At 36.5% G+C, this 21,379-nt stretch overlaps 1 protein-coding gene across 1 annotated transcript; it reads right to left on the minus strand.

Annotated features, from left to right (window-relative positions):
• Nucleotides 1–7,576: 7,576 nt before the first annotated feature.
• On the minus strand, nucleotides 7,577–15,843 carry LOC132552595 (uncharacterized). The gene is made up of 5 exons (XM_060216782.1): nucleotides 15,636–15,843; nucleotides 13,982–14,232; nucleotides 13,076–13,211; nucleotides 10,777–11,142; nucleotides 7,577–9,731 (listed from the first exon to the last, which is right to left on the minus strand). Exons 1-5 carry the CDS (start codon nucleotides 15,751–15,753, stop codon nucleotides 9,559–9,561), a joined length of 1,044 nt encoding a protein of 347 aa, XP_060072765.1. The 5' UTR covers nucleotides 15,754–15,843; the 3' UTR covers nucleotides 7,577–9,558.
• Nucleotides 15,844–21,379: the final 5,536 nt, after the last annotated feature.

The following is a 21,379-nucleotide window of genomic DNA, read 5'->3' on the forward strand; positions in this document are numbered from 1 at the left end:
AACTATCCCACACAAAAATAACTTCTGTTAATGTCAAAACAATCCCACAAAAAATAACTTCTGTTAATGTCCCACAAAAAATAACTTCTGTTTATGTCAAAACTATCCCACACAAAAATAACTTCTGTTTATGTCAAAACTATCCCACACAAAGATAACTTCTGTTTATGTCAAAACTATCCCACACAAAAATAATTTCTGTTAATGTCAAAACTATCCCACATGAAAATTTAATTCTGTTAATGTCAAAACTGTTCCACTTGATGTTAAATAACTTCTGTTAATGTCAAAACTATCCCACATAATGTTAATATTGTATGATTACATCAAAACAATCCCACATTGTGTTAAAGGGATAGTCCGTCCAAGTTGCAAAGTTTCTGTCTGTTCATTGTCATGACATTTAGAACTATTCTTAGTATGGAAATATCTCTCTTCTGGTCAATTTGGACATGCAAAATTGGTTGGAATACTGTAAGCCAAACCATCTAAACACATAGCTCATTGGGAAATCCAGAACTGAAAGGTCACTGAATCATAGATTATATTCAGAGTATTAGGTACATACACAAGTGTGTATGCTGTTTACTCAAATTTCTGCTGGAATTACAATTCTTTTACTTCATCAGGCATATTTCTGTTGATTTTATTATTAACACAAATTTTCATTCTGTTTAGCATATAACAACACAAACCTGTAGTGATACCATCAGGGTGCATATATAAATCAATCTTGCTAGATCTTTAAAGAATTTCCACAAATAAAATATCATATGTTTGTTTAATGGTAAATTAAGGTGTATGATTTCCATAAGGACATAAGTAGATTAATTTGTAGTCTTCCTCAAAAGTATCCTATAAAATCCTAACTTGTGTAGAATATACCTTTTTATATCTTATGGTTACATCTTGACAATCCCACATCATTTTTGTTATTGTATAACTTAATGTCACAACAATTCCATAATATCATGAAATCATGTTATGTTTGAACAGTCCCACATTATCAGAATGATTACATTTCCAGTTATATATCTGATGCTGATTGGCTTATATCTGATTATGTTATTTCATTAACAAAATGCATTCTGCACCACTGATAAAAAAAAAAAAATCTCACATTACAGGCTTGTACAAGTGTTCTGTGACCTTGTCTGATTTCAACCAATCATATTTGTCCATCTAGTTGCGCGGAGGTGCAGTACAATGCTTTACCAAATATGTGGTATTTAAGTTGCTGTTTCAAATATCATGGAGTAAGATGCAATGTTAATGGAATGAGATCTTTAACTTTCAGTGCTCTGGTTTTGATACCACAATGTAATTAAACAGTTATGGCACCTTGTGATGATAGATATGAGGATCTTTGAAGCTCAGATAACCAACATCAACATCGCCTGGATATTGGTTATCTTTGCACATATGTCAATCAAAACAAGTGTCGTAATTATATGATATTGTGTAATTATGTTAAAATGATCCTGCGTAAAGTTAATATATGTCAAAACAAGCCTACGTAATTTTAAGTATTGTATAATTATGTCAAAACAATCTCATGTTTTTAGATATTGTATAATTAAGTATGTAATTTATGTATGATATGATTATATCAAAGTAATATGTTAATTTATTAATTCCTTATATGGTAAATCTAATGTCTCAAGTCCATGTGATAAAGTATTAAATACCACAGAAACAACGTCATGTGATAAATATATAACACTCTCTTACAGGAAAATTATCTTACGAAATAATACATGTGATGGATGTAAACTAGTTTCTCGTGTTGCCTGGTACATGATACTTGTACAGTTAATCGATAATGCTGCACATGCCAAAATGTTTAAAAATAACCCCACCCACAAACTATCCTCAGGGATAAGGTTTTTATATTGATTTCTGTAGATTAGACAATTGTACAATGGAAATTCAGTAATATTGATAAAAATGAAATGAATGTTGAAATTTGTTGGTGATTTTTGCATGACATCTAAAATCCCATGTTGGTCACAGTATTAATTGATCATAAATGTGGTAATTAATTGTATGTGTGGTAATTAATTATATGTATGGTAATTAATTAATACTGCTTTATTATTGATATGTTATAGTGAGTTAATGTTGAGTTTCACCAGGCTAAAATGAACACTTTCTTTACCAAAGAAATGAAATTTGTCGTTCAGTTATGCCAGGCTATAGTTTTAGAGAGTATATTAAGTATTAGAACCTATATATCTCTTATAATTTAATATGTGTAGCTTTGTATGCGTCTGGACTTCAAAACTTTATGTTCGAAGTTGATTTTACTTAATGCTTTGGAATTTAAAAAAGTACAGGCAATCAAATTCTGCATGCTATATGTAATAGAAAAAATTGATTTTGAATCTGACAAAAATTTATTGAATGAAAATGCATGCCTTAAACACAAATATCTGGTTCAAACAGGTGTGTAAATATAATAAAACAAGTTTGTTAAGACAGGTTCCACAATTCTCCATGAAACTCAATATAATTATCCCACCAAAATGCCTGCTACCCTTTATTTGTTGGTATGTTGGTATTAGTTATTGTTATTGTGATATTAGTATTCTTGTTATTACAAAATACTTTGTTAAGTTTTAATAATGGTCTGTTACATTAGCACATAGGTAGTATTTAAAATGCTTTGTTTAATGAATTATTGGGTTACTTTTGTGTGGGTCTCTATATATATAGAAAATGTATAAATGCTTCCATCCAAAGCGTGACATCTGTATACGATAACATGATACAATTCTTTAATACAACTGGAGCTACATAGATGATTTCCACTCTGAAAACATTTTTTGGAAGTTCAAGCCAATTTTGTTGATGTTTTCAGTGTATACTCTACCAGGTACTTAATCCACTACTTTTACATCATTTTAAACATGTCACGTCACAGTATTTTACAATCAAATAAACTTTCAATAACTTCACACTCATCACATAAGCATTATTTTATAGCCTTGTCTCGGAGGCTGAAGTCAGATATTATATTTTGCTAGTCAGGAATATTATATTTACTTTCATGACTTAATCATTCTTCCTTTGTATACACCAGGACTTGGTGATGGTATTGTCATGTACCATCATCAGGTAATGTGTCGTAATCACTCGAAGGTCAAGGTCATACACCAGTCATCATCACTGAGAGATATGTCATTGTCACTCCAAGGTCAAGGTCATACACCAGTCATCACTGTGAGATGTGTCATTGTCACTCCAAGGTGAAGGTCATACACCAGTTATCATTACTGGGAGATGTCATTGTCACTCCAAGGTCAAGGTCATGCATTTCAAACACATTCATGATGATGTGTTGTCCCTTTAAATTCATTGTCATACAGCTTCATTTGGTGTTTTGTCATTTAGTCTCATACTAAACATTAGTCAGTGATCATCACTCAGTGGTCAAGGTCACTTGAGTTCAAATTTCAGATGATTTTTTGGTATTGAAGAGCGCTTATCAAAAAAATAAAATTGAAGGTATGAAACATGTTATAAATATTTGAATGGTTGCAAAAGGAAGTCTCAACTTATTTTGTAAGGATGTTCTGAAGTGATCATCTACATGTATTTTGTCTAGGTAAGAAATGTTGGCATGCTTATAATGTTTGAATTTTGTTGTTTAGTATTTGTATAATTCAGCAGTATTTTATCTACATTTCATATTGTGGAGTGTTGGCACTTATTTAGGTTACTAGTTATGTGTCACTATATGCCTGTGTTACATTTTGGCTTTATTCCTGGATAATTCATGGGAATGATTCATGTTTTTCTGTAACTTTTATGAACTTTATAAATACTATAAATGCTGTTATACAAGTGTATTTCGACAGGTCTAAATTTTCACTCTTCAAACATTGAATAAAACGACAGAAAAAAACATATTCTGAAAAATGGAATTTATTTATGATAGTCAGTTTCATGACTTTAGTGGATTTTTTTTTTTGTTCAATACAAGTTTTTGATAACATTGTGAAAATTTGAAACATAGGAAAAACAGCCCTAAGTCATGTATTTTATCTTGAAACAATTTTGAAATGCAAGGTGTTCATAATTAATAATTAGAGATGAAAAGTTTACAAAATAGGTTTTGAAATTATCATCCAGTGAGCTAAAGGAAAGTATACATTTGTCAAAACTGATTTTCAGAAAATCAGTGTCAAAAGTCATCAAGATTTTATTAAGTTACTCCAACATTTAATGAAAGTTCAATAGTGAGTGGATAAAACACATTCTGGGAAATGTATTTTTGGGAAGGTACTACTATTTGGCGGGCTTTTGTACTGGTTGGTTCTCGGGGGGATTCTAAATATCAGAATATTAAACCAACTTGGTAGTCGATTGTACGAGAATGTCTAGTTTACTTTGGTCATTTTGTTTGTTATCTGTTGACACAGCTTTATGCATTGGCTTAATTATTGTGGCATGTATACATGAAAACATAATTAAACATTGTTTAACTGTTAATAAATGTGATATTAATTAAATCAGTATGTTTTGTGTTGTCGTAACCTTGAAGGAGGGACAGCACAATGCACCCGAGTTGAAAATACATGGTGTTAAGTTTGATCCTTGCGGTTGGTTTGTATTTCCCAGGAAAATGATATAACTGGCTACTCTGTGCTGTTGTGGTTGTGATGTAATTACAGGTAGTATGGAAGAAGACAACACTAACTATAGGGTAACTTCACTAGAAAGTTACCCTGGCTGCATAAACAGTGATAAACTCTGTAAGCTAGTGACCCTGGCTGTTTCTGAGCAGATAAACCCTATAAACTAGTGACCCTGGCTGTTTCTGAGGAGATAAAGCCTATAAACTAGTGACCGTAGCTGTTGCTGAGGAGATAAAGCCTATAAACTAGTGACCCTGGCTGTTTCTGAGCAGATAAACCCTATAAACTAGTGACCGTAGCTGTTGCTGAGGAGATAAAGCCTATAAACTAGTGACCCTGGCTGTTGCTGAGGAGATAAAGCCTATAAACTAGTGACCCTGGCTGTTTCTGAGGAGATAAAGCCTATAAACTAGTGACCCTGGCTGTTTCTGAGGAGATAAAGCCTATAAACTATTGACCCTGGCTGTTTCTGAGCAGATAAACCCTATAAACTAGTGACCCTGGCTGTTTCTGAGCAGATAAACCCTATAAACTAGTGACCCTGGCTGTTTCTGAGGAGATAAAGCCTATAAACTAGTGACCCTGGCTGTTTCTGAGTAGATAAAGGCTATAAACTAGTGACCCTGGCTGTTTCTGAGCAGATAAACCCTATAAACTAGTGACCCTGGCTGTTTCTGAGCAGATAAAGCCTATAAACTAGTGACCCTGGCTGTTGCTGAGGAGATAAAGCCTATAAACTATTGACCCTTGCTGTTGCTGAGGAGATAAAGCCTATAAACTAGTGACCCTGACTGTTGCTGAGGAGATAAAGCCTATAAACTAGTGACCATGGCTGTTGCTGAGGAGATAAAGCCTATAAACTATTGACCCTGGCTGTTGCTGAGGAGATAATCCCTATAAACTAGTGACCCTGGCTGTTGCTGAGTAGATAAAGCCTATAAACTAGTGACCCTGGCTGTTTCTGAGGAGATAAACCCTATAAACTAGTGACCCTAGCTGTTTCTGAGGAGATAAAGCCTATAAACTAGTGACCCTGGCTGTTGCTGAGCAGATAAAGCCTATAAACTAGTGACCCTGGCTGTTGCTGAGGAGATAAAGCCTATAAACTAGTGACCCTGGCTGTTTCTGAGGAGATAAAGCCTATAAACTAGTGACCCTGGCTGTTTCTGAGTAGATAAAGCCTATAAACTAGTGACCCTGGCTGTTGCTGAGGAGATAAAGCCTATAAACTATTGACCCTGGCTGTTGCTGAGGAGATAATCCCTATAAACTAGTGACCCTGGCTGTTGCTGAGTAGATAAAGCCTATAAACTAGTGACCCTGGCTGTTGCTGAGGAGATAAAGCCTATAAACTAGTGACCATGGCTGTTGCTGAGGAGATAAAGCCTATAAACTATTGACCCTGGCTGTTGCTGAGGAGATAATCCCTATAAACTAGTGACCCTGGCTGTTGCTGAGTAGATAAAGCCTATAAACTAGTGACCCTGGCTGTTTCTGAGGAGATAAACCCTATAAACTAGTGACCCTAGCTGTTGCAGAGGAGATAAAGCCTATAAACTAGTGACCCTGGCTGTTGCTGAGTAGATAAAGCCTATAAACTAGTGACCCTGGCTGTTTCTGAGGAGATAAACCCTATAAACTAGTGACCCTAGCTGTTGCTGAGGAGATAAAGCCTATAAACTAGTGACCCTGGCTGTTGCTGAGTAGATAAAGCCTATAAACTAGTGACCCTGGCTGTTGCTGAGGAGATAAAGCCTATAAACTAGTGACCCTAGCTGTTGCAGAGGAGATAAAGCCTATAAACTAGTGACCCTGGCTGTTGCTGAGTAGATAAAGCCTATAAACTAGTGACCGTAGCTGTTGCTGAGGAGATAAAGCCTATAAACTACTGACCCTTGCTGTTGCTGAGGAGATAAAGCCTATAAACTATTGACCCTTGCTGTTTCTGAGCAGATAAAGGCTATAAACTAGTGACCCTGGCTGTTTCTGAGCAGATAAACCCTATAAACTAGTGACCCTGGCTGTTGCTGAGGAGATAAAGCCTATAAACTAGTGACCCTAGCTGTTGCTGAGGAGATAATCCCTATAAACTAGTGACCCTGGCTGTTTCTGAGGAGATAAAGCCTATAAACTATTGACCGTAGCTGTTGCTGAGGAGATAAAGCCTATAAACTAGTGACCCTGGCTGTTTCTGAGGAGATAAACCCTATAAACTAGTGACCGTAGCTGTTGCTGAGGAGATAAAGCCTATAAACTAGTGACCCTGGCTGTTGCTGAGGAGATAAACCCTATAAACTAGTGACCCTGGTTGTTGCTGAGGACATAAAGCCTATAAACTAGTGACCCTGGCTGTTGCTGAGGAGATAAACCCTATAAACTAGTGACCCTGGCTGTTGCTGAGGAGATAAAGCCTATAAACTAATGACCCTGGTTGTTGCTGAGGAGATAAAGCCTATAAACTAGTGACCCTGGCTGTTGCTGAGGAGATAAAGCCTATAAACTAGTGACCCTGGCTGTTGCTGAGGAGATAAAGCCTATAAACTAGTGACCCTGGCTGTTGCTGAGGAGATAAAGCCTATAAACTAGTGACCGTAGCTGTTGCTGAGGAGATAATCCCTATAAACTAGTGACCCTGGCTGTTGCTGAGGAGATAAACCCTATAAACTAGTGACCGTAGCTGTTGCTGAGGAGATAATCCCTATAAACTATTGACCCTGGCTGTTGCTGAGCAGATAAACCCTGTAATCTTACAATATAATAATACAAATTTACATAAAAAATAATATGCACATCAGTATGCCTGATTGAAGTGACCACATATTTTATGGGATTGTAAAGTCAATTGTGGTATTGCTTTTAAATGATTAATTTTTATCAAAGACCTCAATATCATATTCAGGATCTACAATTTCATCACATGTAACACAAGATGCTGATTCACTTTAAGCACATTTATTTCATAAATAATAAACACTTTCACACCTCACACAGATTCTAAACAACACACTGTGTCAAATCAAACTCTGACAGATTTCTTCGAGTCCCCTGAATTATGCTGAGAATTACAATACAATGATTGCTGATCAAGTCTTTCAAACACAATAACTGATTGTACTTATCAGCACATATCAATAGTAAAATTTAAACTCAACACATATATTAGATAAGCAGTGTGTTGATAAAAGTCGAGTCTTAATATAAAAAGCAATTTCATTATGATTTTGAAAATGTAGGTACACACTTGTTAGTACCTCAGAGAGACAGTTTAATTTTAACATGTACCTAGGTACATTATATATGTCACATCACAGAACAGACACAATTCAACAAGCTACTCGTCATTTGAGCTTACTGTTGAATTTTGGTCGAGGGGAGAATGACATAGCCCCCAAGATACCCATGTATGTTTAAGATCTGCAGAAATGGATGTGTCAGTCCTCTGTGTTAGCTAACAAGAAGGCGTGGGGTGTTCAGAAACATCAGGAAGTAACTGACAAGCTTAAGACACATCATGCATTTTTTGATGTTGCCAGACATTGTCATGGTCATCTTTACCATATCCTACGTATGAGGAGATAGAGCCCAGACAACTCTTTTTTTTAAAGTAGATCAAAGGTCACAATGTAGGTCAAAGTGGCACCTCACCTCAACAACATGAAGAAATCTGGATCCATGTAAGAAGTTCCAGTGATAAGTAGTGTAGCAAAGTCTGGACAAGAAAGTGGACAGAAGGACGGACAGACACAATCCAAGTCTATAGACCTACATCAATTACTGGTATGGAACTATTTAGTGATATAGGTAAGTGAAAGTCTGGACAAGAAAGTGGACAGAAGGACGGACAGACACAATCCAAGTCTATAGACCTACATCAATTACCGGTATGGAACTATTTAGTGATATAGGTAAGTGAAAGTCTGGACAAGAAAGTGGACAGAAGGACTGACAGACACAATCCAAGTCTATAGACCTACATCAATTACTGGTATGGAACTATTTAGTGATATAGGTAAGTGAAAGTCTGGACAAGAAAGTGGACAGAAGGATGGACAGACACAATCCAAGTCTATAGACCTACATCAATTACCGGTATGGAACTATTTAGTGATATAGGTAAGTGAAAGTCTGGACAAGAAAGTGGACAGAAGGATGGACAGACACAATACAAGTCTATAGACCTACATCAATTACCGGTATGGAACTATTTAGTGATATAGGTAAGTGAAAGTCTGGACAAGAAAGTGGACAGAAGGACGGACAGACACAATCCAAGTCTATAGACCTACATCAATTACCGGTATGGAACTATTTAGTGATATAGGTAAGTGAAAGTCTGGACAAGAAAGTGGACAGAAGGATGGACAGACACAATCCAAGTCTATAGACCTACATCAATTACCGGTATGGAACTATTTAGTGATATAGGTAAGTGAAAGTCTGGACAAGAAAGTGGACAGAAGGACGGACAGACACAATACAAGTCTATAGACCTACATCAATTACCGGTATGGAACTATTTAGTGATATAGGTAAGTGAAAGTCTGGACAAGAAAGTGGACAGAAGGACGGACAGACACAATACAAGTCTATAGACCTACATCAATTACCGGTATGGAACTATTTAGTGATATAGGTAAGTGAAAGTCTGGACAAGAAAGTGGACAGAAGGACGGACAGACACAATCCAAGTCTATAGACCTACATCAATTACCGGTATGGAACTATTTAGTGATATAGGTAAGTGAAAGTCTGGACAAGAAAGTGGACAGAAGGACAGACAGACACAATCCAAGTCTATAGACCTACATCAATTACCGGTATGGAACTATTTAGTGATATAGGTAAGTGATATCATCGTATTGAGAAGCTTCCTTTTGTCAACAACTGCATATCTCTCCACAAAGATTTAATCGTTACTTCATGTTATGGCATATTGCATGCAATCATCATAGGAAGGAGGTGCGATATCTCTTTGTTCTGTGGGCAGCAGGTTTTCTGTTTGATCAGGTTCTGATGAGACAACTGAGTGATATGGGGGTGGTAGATCGCCAGTCATGTTGGTGCTGGGCAATACGTCATCTGTGCTGTTATCTGAATATACAAAGATGTACATATATTACAATATGCTAAACAAAATAACTTTCAAGTGTGTTCTCTATGTCTTTCAATATGAAGCCACAATTTTTATAATTATGTATTCCAGACTACATTTTATTGAAGTTCTTTCATCTGCAATGAAAAAGCATGATTTTGAAGAAAAACTTTTATTTCTTTTTTTCTGTTGTGGATAATTTGAGTTGACCCCAGAATTCGACAGTTGGCCCCAGAACTTTACAGTTGACTTCAGAATTCGACAGTTGGCCCAAGAACTTGACCGTTGACTTCAGAATTCGACAGTTGGCCCCAGAACTTGACAGTTGACTCCAGAATTCGACAGCTGGCCTCAGAACTTGACAGTTGACATCAGAATTTTGACCATTGGCCCCAGATTTTGATGGTTGACCCCGGTTCTGACAGTTGGATGATGATCACCAAAATCTTATTGGTTAAAAATTGCAAGAGTGATGCTATGTTGTGAATATGAACAAATTCAATCCATGGGTTCATGTGATATCACATGTACCAGGTTTACTTGGTCAAAGGTGACCTTTCACCTTTGATCTTTACTGATGATCACCAAAATCTTAGCATGTGTAGACCTTGGTGGATGATGTGATAGTGTGAACAAGAACTTAATCTGTCCATGGGTTCACAAGGTATCTTGTATAAAAGGTTATCACAGTCACATGCATGGGCGCATTCACTAACGGACAGACAAAGAGATTACTTACACAGAGACCCCTGGCAAATTACAAGGACGTTAAGAGGGTGAGCATCTTATGCTTCATCAATGACACTTTCCATCTAAATCTTTCTCAATCCAAGTACACAATGCCATAATTCCAAAAAGAAACAAGGTAAACAATGGGACAAACTTGGATACTAACAAGCAACAAACACTTCTAAATTCATTTTGTACAAGGTAATGAAGTATTTCCCAAAGAGATCATTATAATGGCCGTAAAAAAAATCTCCATTCATCATCATTCTGCATATTCTGTACACAAAACATTATACAAGTATTGGACAAACTTACCTGCATCTATGGGTGACGAACGACCAATTCTAAATGAGGATGGAGATTGTCCTCTGTAAGATTGTGGTTGAAGTGGAGAATATTGCGAAGGAGTGATATCTGTTGGTACGGGTGGTGCAGATGGCTGCAGTGAATGTGAAGCTGTAAAATGTTCTTCTCCTGTGAATGAGGCACTAGAGTCTAGTAGTATGCGATTTTGGCGCATTGACCTCATATTCATGACGTCCCTAAGGCGTGCACGACGCATGTTGTTTCTAGCGATCTGACATTTTGCTCCAATACAGACCCATGTAAAGAATAGTAACAGTATGCCTGCCACACCACCCACAACAATTCCAATACACTCTGTCACCTCTAGGTTAGTTTCTGTCAACAAAATGTTTATATTATGAAAAAGAACTTAAATAACATGATTTTTGTTCTTTTTTTCAAGCCATACTACTAAACAAAAGGCCAACTTGCCTACATGGTCAACTGACTGTAATGATGTACACCTGGGAGAATTATCCTCCCTATGACATTTACACAGCTTTTAGCAATTTCCCACTATAAAATTCTGTTTTCCAAGACTACAGTTGTGATCAGGGGTAGGTCAGTAGTCTTCATATACCTGATAGTGGTCATGTATCCATAATAAGTAAAGATTTAAATCCATTGTCTCAGCCCTTACTGCTCCCCTCTCCCCACCTCTCTGGCCACTGGGAATCAAATGTCCATCACTTCCATCTTTTACAAAACATTTCTGTTCTTGGTTATGATGTTACAAACTAATTGGATTAGTGTCCTTACAAATGCTCAGCAGGACGACCAGAATTACAAGTATAATTGCCTTGTCTCAGTTACCCTCATTGGGACCCACTCCTTTGGCCCAGAGAGTCACAGCAATTTCATTTATACATTTACATAATTGACCAACTTTTTCAGCATTACATATCTGCTATGATCCAATAATTACCAGCACAATGACTGAGGGGAAGATTTTATAACAAGAAATCCAAGACGGATCTTGGTGCTCACCATTGTTTGATCTTTATTTGTTCTTTGAAAGTTTAACAATATCCCTTCTTTTTTCTTCTCTTCTCTGTTTTTGCTCTAATGATACAAAATTTGAACATTCCTTTGCAGAAATAGCACCAACAATTTTTTACTGCCAAATCCAAGATGGTTGCCTGGAAACCATTTTTTTTCCAATCAGTTCCAAAATCAAACGAGAATAACTAAGGACAGAGAGAAACCTAGAAACGAAATTTGAGAGGGATCCATCCAGTATTTCTGAAGAAAAATGGATACATTTTTAAAGTAAAAATCCAAGATGGCATTTTCTTTTCTCTGATCAATCACAAAATCAAACCAGCACTAATAGGAACCAAGGGGAACCTTCATTTGGAATTTGATAATGCTGCATTAGGTATTCCTAAAGTTCACCTGCCAGCCATTCTGTTTTCTGATCAGTACCAAAATCAAACAGGCACAAACAGGGATCAAGGGAAACATACACATGAAATTTGAGACAAGATCTATGCTGTATTCTGAAGAAATAGTGATGACAACTTTCAAAGTCAAAATCCATGATAGTTGCCTGTTGGTCATTTTGCTTTTCTGATCAGACCCAAAATCTAATGTGGGCACATCTAGGGACAAAGGGGAAACGTCATATGAAATTAAAGAAATATCTATCTAGTACTTCTCAAGAAATAGAGATGACGAACTTGCAAAGTCAACATCCGACATGGTTCCATCTGGTGATGGTGGGCTAAAAAAAAACCAACCCAATTCCCCCTCTTGGGGATATCCATCCCCTAAACCTGTCTAAAGTATGTCTAAGTGATGTTTCAGACCACATTACATTTTTGGTTATATTATATGTTAAAATCCACTCAGGCATTAAAGAAGAGTAGTGTTTTAAAGCAAACTTTTAGCTAACTTCTCATTAGGCTCTGGATCAACAAAGCTAGTTTACACACCTTAATAAGACAAATATCTGTACCATTATAAAGGTTACAGGTTTCTGACTTATCTTACCCCCTTGACCTTGTAAATCAGTCAAGGTCATTCATATGAGAAGCACACACTGTACTCCAACCAAGGTACCTCCTGGGCAAACATCAGTTCCCAGTTGTGAAACGTTATCTATAAAAGTTAAAAGTTGACAAACGAACAGCAAGATGATGAAAACCTTTACCAAAGCTTAAGCTCACTGGCACATCATGCCATCTCAGCTACTGAAAAATAGCAGAAAAATTATGTAATAACTATTAACTTTCACTGAAAATTCTCATGCCACTTGTCAGAAACTTACCTGCTTTGGCTGTAACTTCAATTATGAAGTTCCCACGTACAGGCAAGTTTTGATATGAATGAAGGCTAAACCAGGCTTGACCAATCCAACCACCACACCATTGGTCAAGTGGCATGCTGTCTTTACAGCCATATTCCTGCAATAGCAATATGTCAAATATAATGTTAAGGGTAAAATGCCTGTTTGGTAAGTTATACATAGGTGGTGATTATAACATCTGGGGTATTATAGCTTAGTCAATCAGAACTATACATAGGTGGTGATTATAACATCTGGGGTATTATAGCTTAGTCAATCAGAACTATACATAGGTGGTGATTATAACATCTGGGGTATTATAGCTTAGTCAATCAGAACTATACATAGGTGGTGATTATAACATCTGGGGTATTATAGCTTAGTCAATCAGATGTATCAGAACTATACATAGGTGGTGATTATAACATCTGGGGTATTATAGCTTAGTCAATCAGAACTATACATAGGTGGTGATTATAACATCTGAACTATACATAGGTGGTGATTATAACATCTGGGGTATTATAGCTTAGTCAATCAGAACTATACATAGGTGGTGATTATAACATCTGGGGTATTATAGCTTAGTCAATCAGAACTATACATAGGTGGTGATTATAACATCTGGGGTATTATAGCTTAGTCAATCAGAACTATACATAGGTGGTGATTATAACATCTGGGGTATTATAGCTTAGTCAATCAGAACTATACAAAGATATGCATTTACACTTTTTTTTGAACATTTTTGCTAGCCTGTCACTGAACAAAACATCTGCATTTAAATGTTACAGATTTCTTTATCTAGTGTAAATCATGTGAGAAATGAAGACAGAGTGTACAGGTAGCAGAAGACATTCCAGCAGGAAGTTCTTAGAGATTTCTTACCATTGTGTCGTGTACGTAATTAAAATACATCCATGAAGTCTCAGAGAATCTCACTTTCACTCTACAATCTTGAATGTCATAAGCCAAAAACCGAAAGCACACTTTGTATTGAGTTGCAACATTATACGGGTTTTCTGCAAGGAACTTTTTCTGACAGTTGCCTTCAATCTCCCCTCCGTCCCATGTGACTTGGTAGCTCTCATATTGACTTAACTTCCGAAGACCAATTCCACATTTCCTCTCTAAGTTTACTGTAGAAACAATTTAAACATTTCAAAGGTCAAGTAACATCTCTTGGTGTTCAGTTCAGAACCTTTCTGTTTTGTTTACTTATTGATTCATTTTATCAATTAAGGATGGATGGGTCTTATTTCTTTTATTAAGTGACAAATTTACAGCAGTGAATATAAAATTACAACAGATAAATCTAAAGTCCTACCAACACCTCCATCTTTGTTTTGTTAGTATCAATAGAAAATGAAAATACTATACTGGAAACACTCCTGATTAGTAAAGCACCACCAGCTCTTTCATGTCTTCAGGCATTTCACAATTAGCAGTCTTATTATTTTTCTGTATATTTTGTATGTACTGGACACTACTGTGAATTTTAACTTTCTGTTATATATATACACATATAAATATAAAAACGAAACATCAATATGGCAACCAAAATTCCAAATCACTAATATTTCCAAGCCTTGCAGCCACCTTCAGGCTTGACAACGTTAGTGATTGTGATTTGGAATTTTAGCTGTTAATATTTTGTTTTTGTAATTATATGTAAGATATGTAAAGCAGCTATCTTCAGGCTAGAAAACGATACAGGTTGTGATTTGGAATATCTTGTTTTTTGTGTATTAGGATATGCAAAGCAGCCATGTTTAGGGTTGACAACATTAGTGTTTGTGATTTGGAATTGGGGATGAAGACTATTTAGGACCAAAGCCATTGCTATTAGCCTTGTTTATCAATAAATTTATGAACAAATGTGTATGGACAAATGAAGCTTTAGAGCTTCAGTTTTGGAGTCCTACTTCTCAAAAGAATGAAATGTGAGAAAATAATGTTATGTAAACACCAATTGTCCGAAACCCAAGAGACTCTACTCTGACACAGTTCCAAAACTGATAAACACCATGTTATATGGAACCACACATAAGGAAAAATACTACAATGATATATTGTAACAAAGTAGTATGTTTATCACCGTTTTTGGTAATTAGTACAATCTTTAACATGACAATAGTAATTACTGTATGTTAATCATATAATATTTATCGTATCTACAGTGGTGTCATATCAATAGGAATGACCAAGATTGACTGTGATCGATGTGATTATACCCAGTCAGTTGTGCAAAGCGATATCGATGACGTCGTCACGTGAAAGAACTGTACTAATCAGGTTTTCAACACATTGAATTCCTTTAATTGCATAGAGGTTGTCTCCCTTTACCAATATAAATGCTCTAATTCACTACTAAACACTGGATAAAGCAGCAACAAGGTTCTCTGCTGCTGTAAAGACTTATCTGGATGTAAACAACCCCAGTCAAACAACACTGTACGTTATAGTGGAGTGTGTATTTTATCTGAGTTGTTAACTTGTTTACATTCCTGATACAGGTGTTTGTGGCCGTTCATGTACTTACAAACTGAGATCAGTGTGACGTCAGACCTGGGTTGACGTATACGGTCACCACGCGCGGAAGATGTCAAACGTACAGCCAGAATAATCACCACAACAATTTCTACAGATGTTACCATCATGGGATGCTTGAAGCCATTCCAGAAACATGGCCGACTTTTACCTCTCCGGATCCATCATCGATTAGTAAGAAGATGTATTGCTCTGGAAGGAAGGGAGGCAACTCGATCTACTGCGTTGTTCTTGGTACAGTACGTATGTACCAAAACGTACATCTCTACATTTTAAATTGTAGACTATATTTGAAAAATAGGCTTTGTAAATTCGCTAGTTGAAAAAAAAATCACATAAGTGCTTTCAAATAGCTATGACGATTTTTTAAGTTTTTACTTAACAAATGTCACGAAACAGCTAATAGCAAAGAGTTCTGACGCACATAAAATCCAAACAATGCAATAACAGAAATGTCAAACGAATTCCATCGTATGTATACCACGTGTCCTGATGCTCCCGCCAAGATCGTGGGTTACTGACGATGATCGAATGATCATGTCAGGATCGTGGGTTACTGACGATGATCGAAATGTTCACGCCAAGATCTTGACTCACTGACGATAATCGAATGTTCACGCCAGGATCGTGGTTAACTGACGATGATCGAATGATCATGTCAGGATCGTGGGTTACTGACGATGATCGAATGATCATGTCAGGGTCGTGGGTTACTGACGATGATCGAATAATCACGTCAGGATCCTGTGTTACTGACGATGATCGAATGTTATCGTCAGGATCGTGGTTTACTGACGATGAACAAATCGTAACTTTGACGACATTTTTTTTTATGTATTTTAGATAAGTTTCACCAAGGACTCATGATTTTTGTTACATCATAATCTAAAAAGCAAGTTTTTTTCCACTAACAAATATTTAAATACTGAACATTTTTTTTGCACACAGAGAATATATTGCATACAAATATACATCCTCGTTACTCCAGAGCTTACGATCACTTTTTCTCATCCCTTTGTCATTATTTGCCTATGAAATATGTTTAAACTAAAAACTAGAACTAACTAAACAGTTACGGAAGCCTGTTAATGTCACTAGCGAAAATATGACCACGATTTCTTTCGGGACAGCGATGGGCGGTGTAACGTTGAAAAAGGGCCCGGCTAGCCGTGGAAAATGTAACTTAATTGAAACTTTTATTTACCACTCATAGAAAATGGACACTGTTGAGAAGTGAGCACGATGTCTCTAACACTGTCTCAATCATACTACCAATCAAATGTAAATATACGACATGAGTCCAGAATTGATATAGGGTTCCTCCCTTGTGCCTTTGGTCTGGGCCGATGTTCATACCTAGTCCCTGGGGTCTTAGCCCGTGGGATCTTGGGGACGTTTCAGCTTACCCAAACCACTTAATAAAATCACTTAAGTATCTATTTTACACACTTGTGTGTAATTTTTCACATTTAAGTGTAATTTTTAGGTCATTTGACCCGAAGTGTCAAGATGACTTATAGCCATCGTGATTCGTCCGTCGTCGTACGCCGAGCGTCCTCTGCCGTCCGCCGTGCATAAACCTTTTCTTTTAAACGCTATTCCTCTTTCATACCGTGGTGGATTTCAACTAAATTTGGTCTAATGCATCATTTGGTGAGGGTATTCATTTCTAAAGTTCAGTATTTTGATTTGACCACTAGGGGTAGAGGGGCAGGGCAGCAAAGAGAGGGGTGCTAAAATTAGCTTTGAAACCAGGTTCTTCCTTTCTGCGTGGTTGGATTTCAACAAGCTTTGACCTTAATTCATCAGTAAGAGTAAGCAATTTCTTGAATTCAGAAATTTAATTCGACCCCAAGGGACTTCGTGGTGGGGCTGCTTAAGGGGGCAATATTTTGCTTCAAAACGCTACTCTTTTCCAGGGTTTGAATGGATTACATGCAAATTTGGTGTGAAACATCACTGAGAGTGGAGAATTATTCCTTAACTTCAGAAACGTTATTCAACCGCTAGAGACTTGGAGGCAGGCCCCCAAAGTGGAAGTTGGACAATATTTAGCTTTAAAATGCTACTCCTCTTGAATGGATTTCAACGAAATTTCGTGTGAAACATCATTGAGAATGGAGGATCATTTCTTAGATTCAGAGCGTTCGATCCCTACATAAAATGAATGACCTTGATCCGCTTTAAAGGTTTAAATGACTTCTTCTCTATAAGCAAAAAAACCTGGGTCCTGCTATTGGATAGTAGCATGCTAGGATGTAGGGCAACCAAGTTTTTAAATAGCAATGACAATGACCCGCTTTCAAGATCACGGATGTGAAATATTTTGAAATCTTTAATTGACTTCTTCTTGATAACCAAAAGGCCCAGGGTGATGGAAGTAGGTCTGTAGCTTGCTTTTTCAACAAAAAATACGAGCAGTGTAATGATATTGGTGTGGTGCATGTCTTTTATGTAAACTATAGAGTAGCTGAGCAATTTATTTTAGGCCTATTTGGCATCTTTCATATGTAGGTCTTTATAGTCAGATGACCGTTAAGGCCTAGAAGCCTCGGTTTTTGCACTTAAGTGCATGAGGTTTACACTGGAGTACTATTAATATATGGTGCAATAAACTTGTTTTGATGTAAAATATGTAACGTTTGATGAAAAATTAAATAAAAATAAGACGCGTATTACTAGCTGAAATAAACAGCGCGGTTAGAAAGAGCTTCTCGTATAGGTAAGTCTCCTAAATGAGAATACAGGTCTTTCAAATTTTATTTGCTTAATTTTGAAGTTTCATTCAAGACGGATGAAAATTTTGTGACTTGTTAAATGAAGATATCATTAAAAAGATATACATGAAGAGAATGTTTTGTAATCCAAATTTTGATTAAGTTGCACATGAAACACAATTAAAATCATCTACAAGTTTTTGCATTGTTTCCAAACTCAAAATCCCATCGATAAGAACAAGCCATCAGTAATACTTTATATCAAAAGAATTTGATGTTAAATTGAGTTCCAAGATGGCCACTATGGTTACCAAATTGGAAACCACACATGACCACGAAAAAATGCTTACTCAAACCTAACAAACTTCCATTTTGTAAAGTTTCGCTTGTAATTCAGTGAAAATATCATAATCTTTTGCTTCGTTTCAAAACTTCAAAGACCATTGTTGTGAACAGGATTATTCTTTCATATTAAAAGAATTTTAATGTCAAATGAGTTCCAAGATGGCCACCATGGCAACCATATTGGAAACGTCATCATACAAAAAATAAAAATTCTTATCAAGACCTATAGACTAGCTATTTCATTTGTTAATTCAATGAAAATTATTTGTTTGTATTTTTAAAAAAAGAGATAGTCAGTGATTTGTTGTTATTGAAGTATGTTTCAGTGTTTAGTTCCAACATGGTAACCATAGTTGCAGTAGTGGAGACCACAAATTACCAAAAGAAAATGCTTTCTTAGCCATTATGATTATACAGTATTTTGGTAAAGCTGCAATTAAAATTCACTCACAATTAATTTGTTAATGATTTTTCAATGTTTCAAGAAAGACAAATTTGTGAAAACAGTTCTTGAGTGTTCATCTAGTATCAAACGGTTATATATTTTTTTGATGAGTTACCTGCAAGAAGAAAAACAGAGGGGGAAAATTGGTATCTCTAAACAAATTCTGCCTGTTGTTTGGCAGACTCTCTCTCAAGGATTCCGCCTATCATTTGTCAGTACCTCTCTCAAGGGATTCCGGCTATCGTTTGACAGTACCTCTCTCAGAGAATTCTGCCTATCGTGTAGCAAAACCTCTCTCAGAGAATTCCGCCTATCGTTTTGCAGTACCTCGCTCAGACAATTCCGCCTATCGTTTAGCTAAACGTCTCTCAGAGAATTCCGCCTATCGTTTAACAAAACCTCTCTCAGGGCATTCCGCCTATTGTTTGGCAGTTCCTCTCTAAGAAGTTCCGCCTATCATTTAACAGGGAATCCCGCCTATCGTTTGTCAGTACCTCTCTCAAGGGATTCTGCCTATTGTTCTGCACTACCTCTCTCAGGGAATTCCGCCTATCGTTAGCAGAATCTCTCTCGAAGGATTCAGCGGATTCCGACATTTTTTGGCAGAACCTCTCTCGGCAGGTTCTAATTTTGCCTATTATTTGGTAGAATCTTTCTAGGTGGATTCCGCCTATTGTTTAGCAGAATCTCTCTCGGCAGATCCCTCCTATTACTTGACAGAATTTTTCGCCGTGGATTCTGCCTATTATTAATGGAATTTCAGGGTGGAATTTTCTAATCAAACCCAGTAACTTTTCTGGTTGAATTCTGCCTTAACTCATTTTAACATTTCAACTCATTTCCCGCCTGGAAAGAACCCATCAACATGCCACCGAAATTCACATGCATTTCTGTTCATGCAATTGGCGGAATGTTTCACCCAAAAACGTTTTCAACTGTTCATATAGGATTCTACAGCTGTATTCAACCAGGAGATTTTAACATGTCCATTCCGAAATTTGGCTATGGCCACAGTCAACAACCTGGTGAGTGTAAATTTGAGATTGTAATAGAAATTGCATCTATAGATGACATACATGGGACGAAAGTTATCAGGAACACGAGTGTTGTGGTCATGTTGAAGGAGAAGGTTGTATGCCGTGAAGGAATTAAGGTTGATAATCCATGAACCAGTTTATAAAACTTAATTATTTTACGTTGTTAGCATCTTAGGGGAAGCCAGCCAATTTCAGTATAAAGTTTAACTAGTCAGTCTATTGGCACCAGTAATAATGCTTTGAACCAAATGTCTTCTAATGGGTCATAGTGAGATTTTGTAACTGGTCCCAGATAATATTTTCGAATCTTCAAGTTAAAACTAATTAACAAATTGCTATGTTACAAAGATTTCAGTTTCTCATGCTACATATGAAGTAAAGTCATACACAATACTGTCAATATTGTGTATTTAAAGCCTTGCTAACTAATACCTTAAAAGTTTCTTAAACTTTAGAAACATTTTGCAATTTTACCAGCGACTTTTGTCTTTTTTTAAAAACAAGTCCTGGACATTTTCGGACATTTTACCACCGAATAATCTTTTTAAAAAGTCTTGAAAGGTTTCAGAATTGAACACTTTGAAAGAAGAACTAATGAACAGCCATACCTCAACATTTACAATCAAAAGTACCTCAACGCTGGGAATATGTCAACCAATCCAATATCATTGGGGGGCTTTGGTTTTCACTAACCATTGCAGTATTTAGTGGGATGTCCATTTTTTATTCACTGGATATAAATATTTTTCTCACCACACTTTCAGTAGCATCCCTGTATAAAGGAGATACTCAGACCTTCCTCCGACCAATATAAAATTAAATTCTTCTGAATGAAGCCTTGACGTCCTGATCTTTCCACATCTCACATCTTCCATTTGTCGTACCATGCTAAAGAGCACATTTCATCAAATGCCTGCTCTCAGTTATAGTAAATTGAATATGTCTTTGAAGAGCCTCTCTTTTGTGACCAGTGACAGGTCTATAATTTTGCTCTTTGATGTTATGCTTGATGTTGTTTATGTAATGTACGTGCGAGTTTGTACATTTTAAGATTGATTTTTACAGAGTAATCTGTAAATGCATTCTCCACATGTTTTTGATTTTCATCAAAATAACTTTCAGATTCTTCAGAATCATGAATACATGTAATCAGTGGGTTTTTGAAGAATCTGCATCAGTTTTTCAGAAATAC

The sequence above is a fragment of the Ylistrum balloti genome, unplaced genomic scaffold (assembly GCF_031769215.1).
Source record: "Ylistrum balloti isolate Yb309-2 unplaced genomic scaffold, AGI_CSIRO_Ybal_v1 Utg370260, whole genome shotgun sequence".
Classification (NCBI taxonomy): Eukaryota; Metazoa; Mollusca; class Bivalvia; order Pectinida; family Pectinidae; genus Ylistrum; species Ylistrum balloti.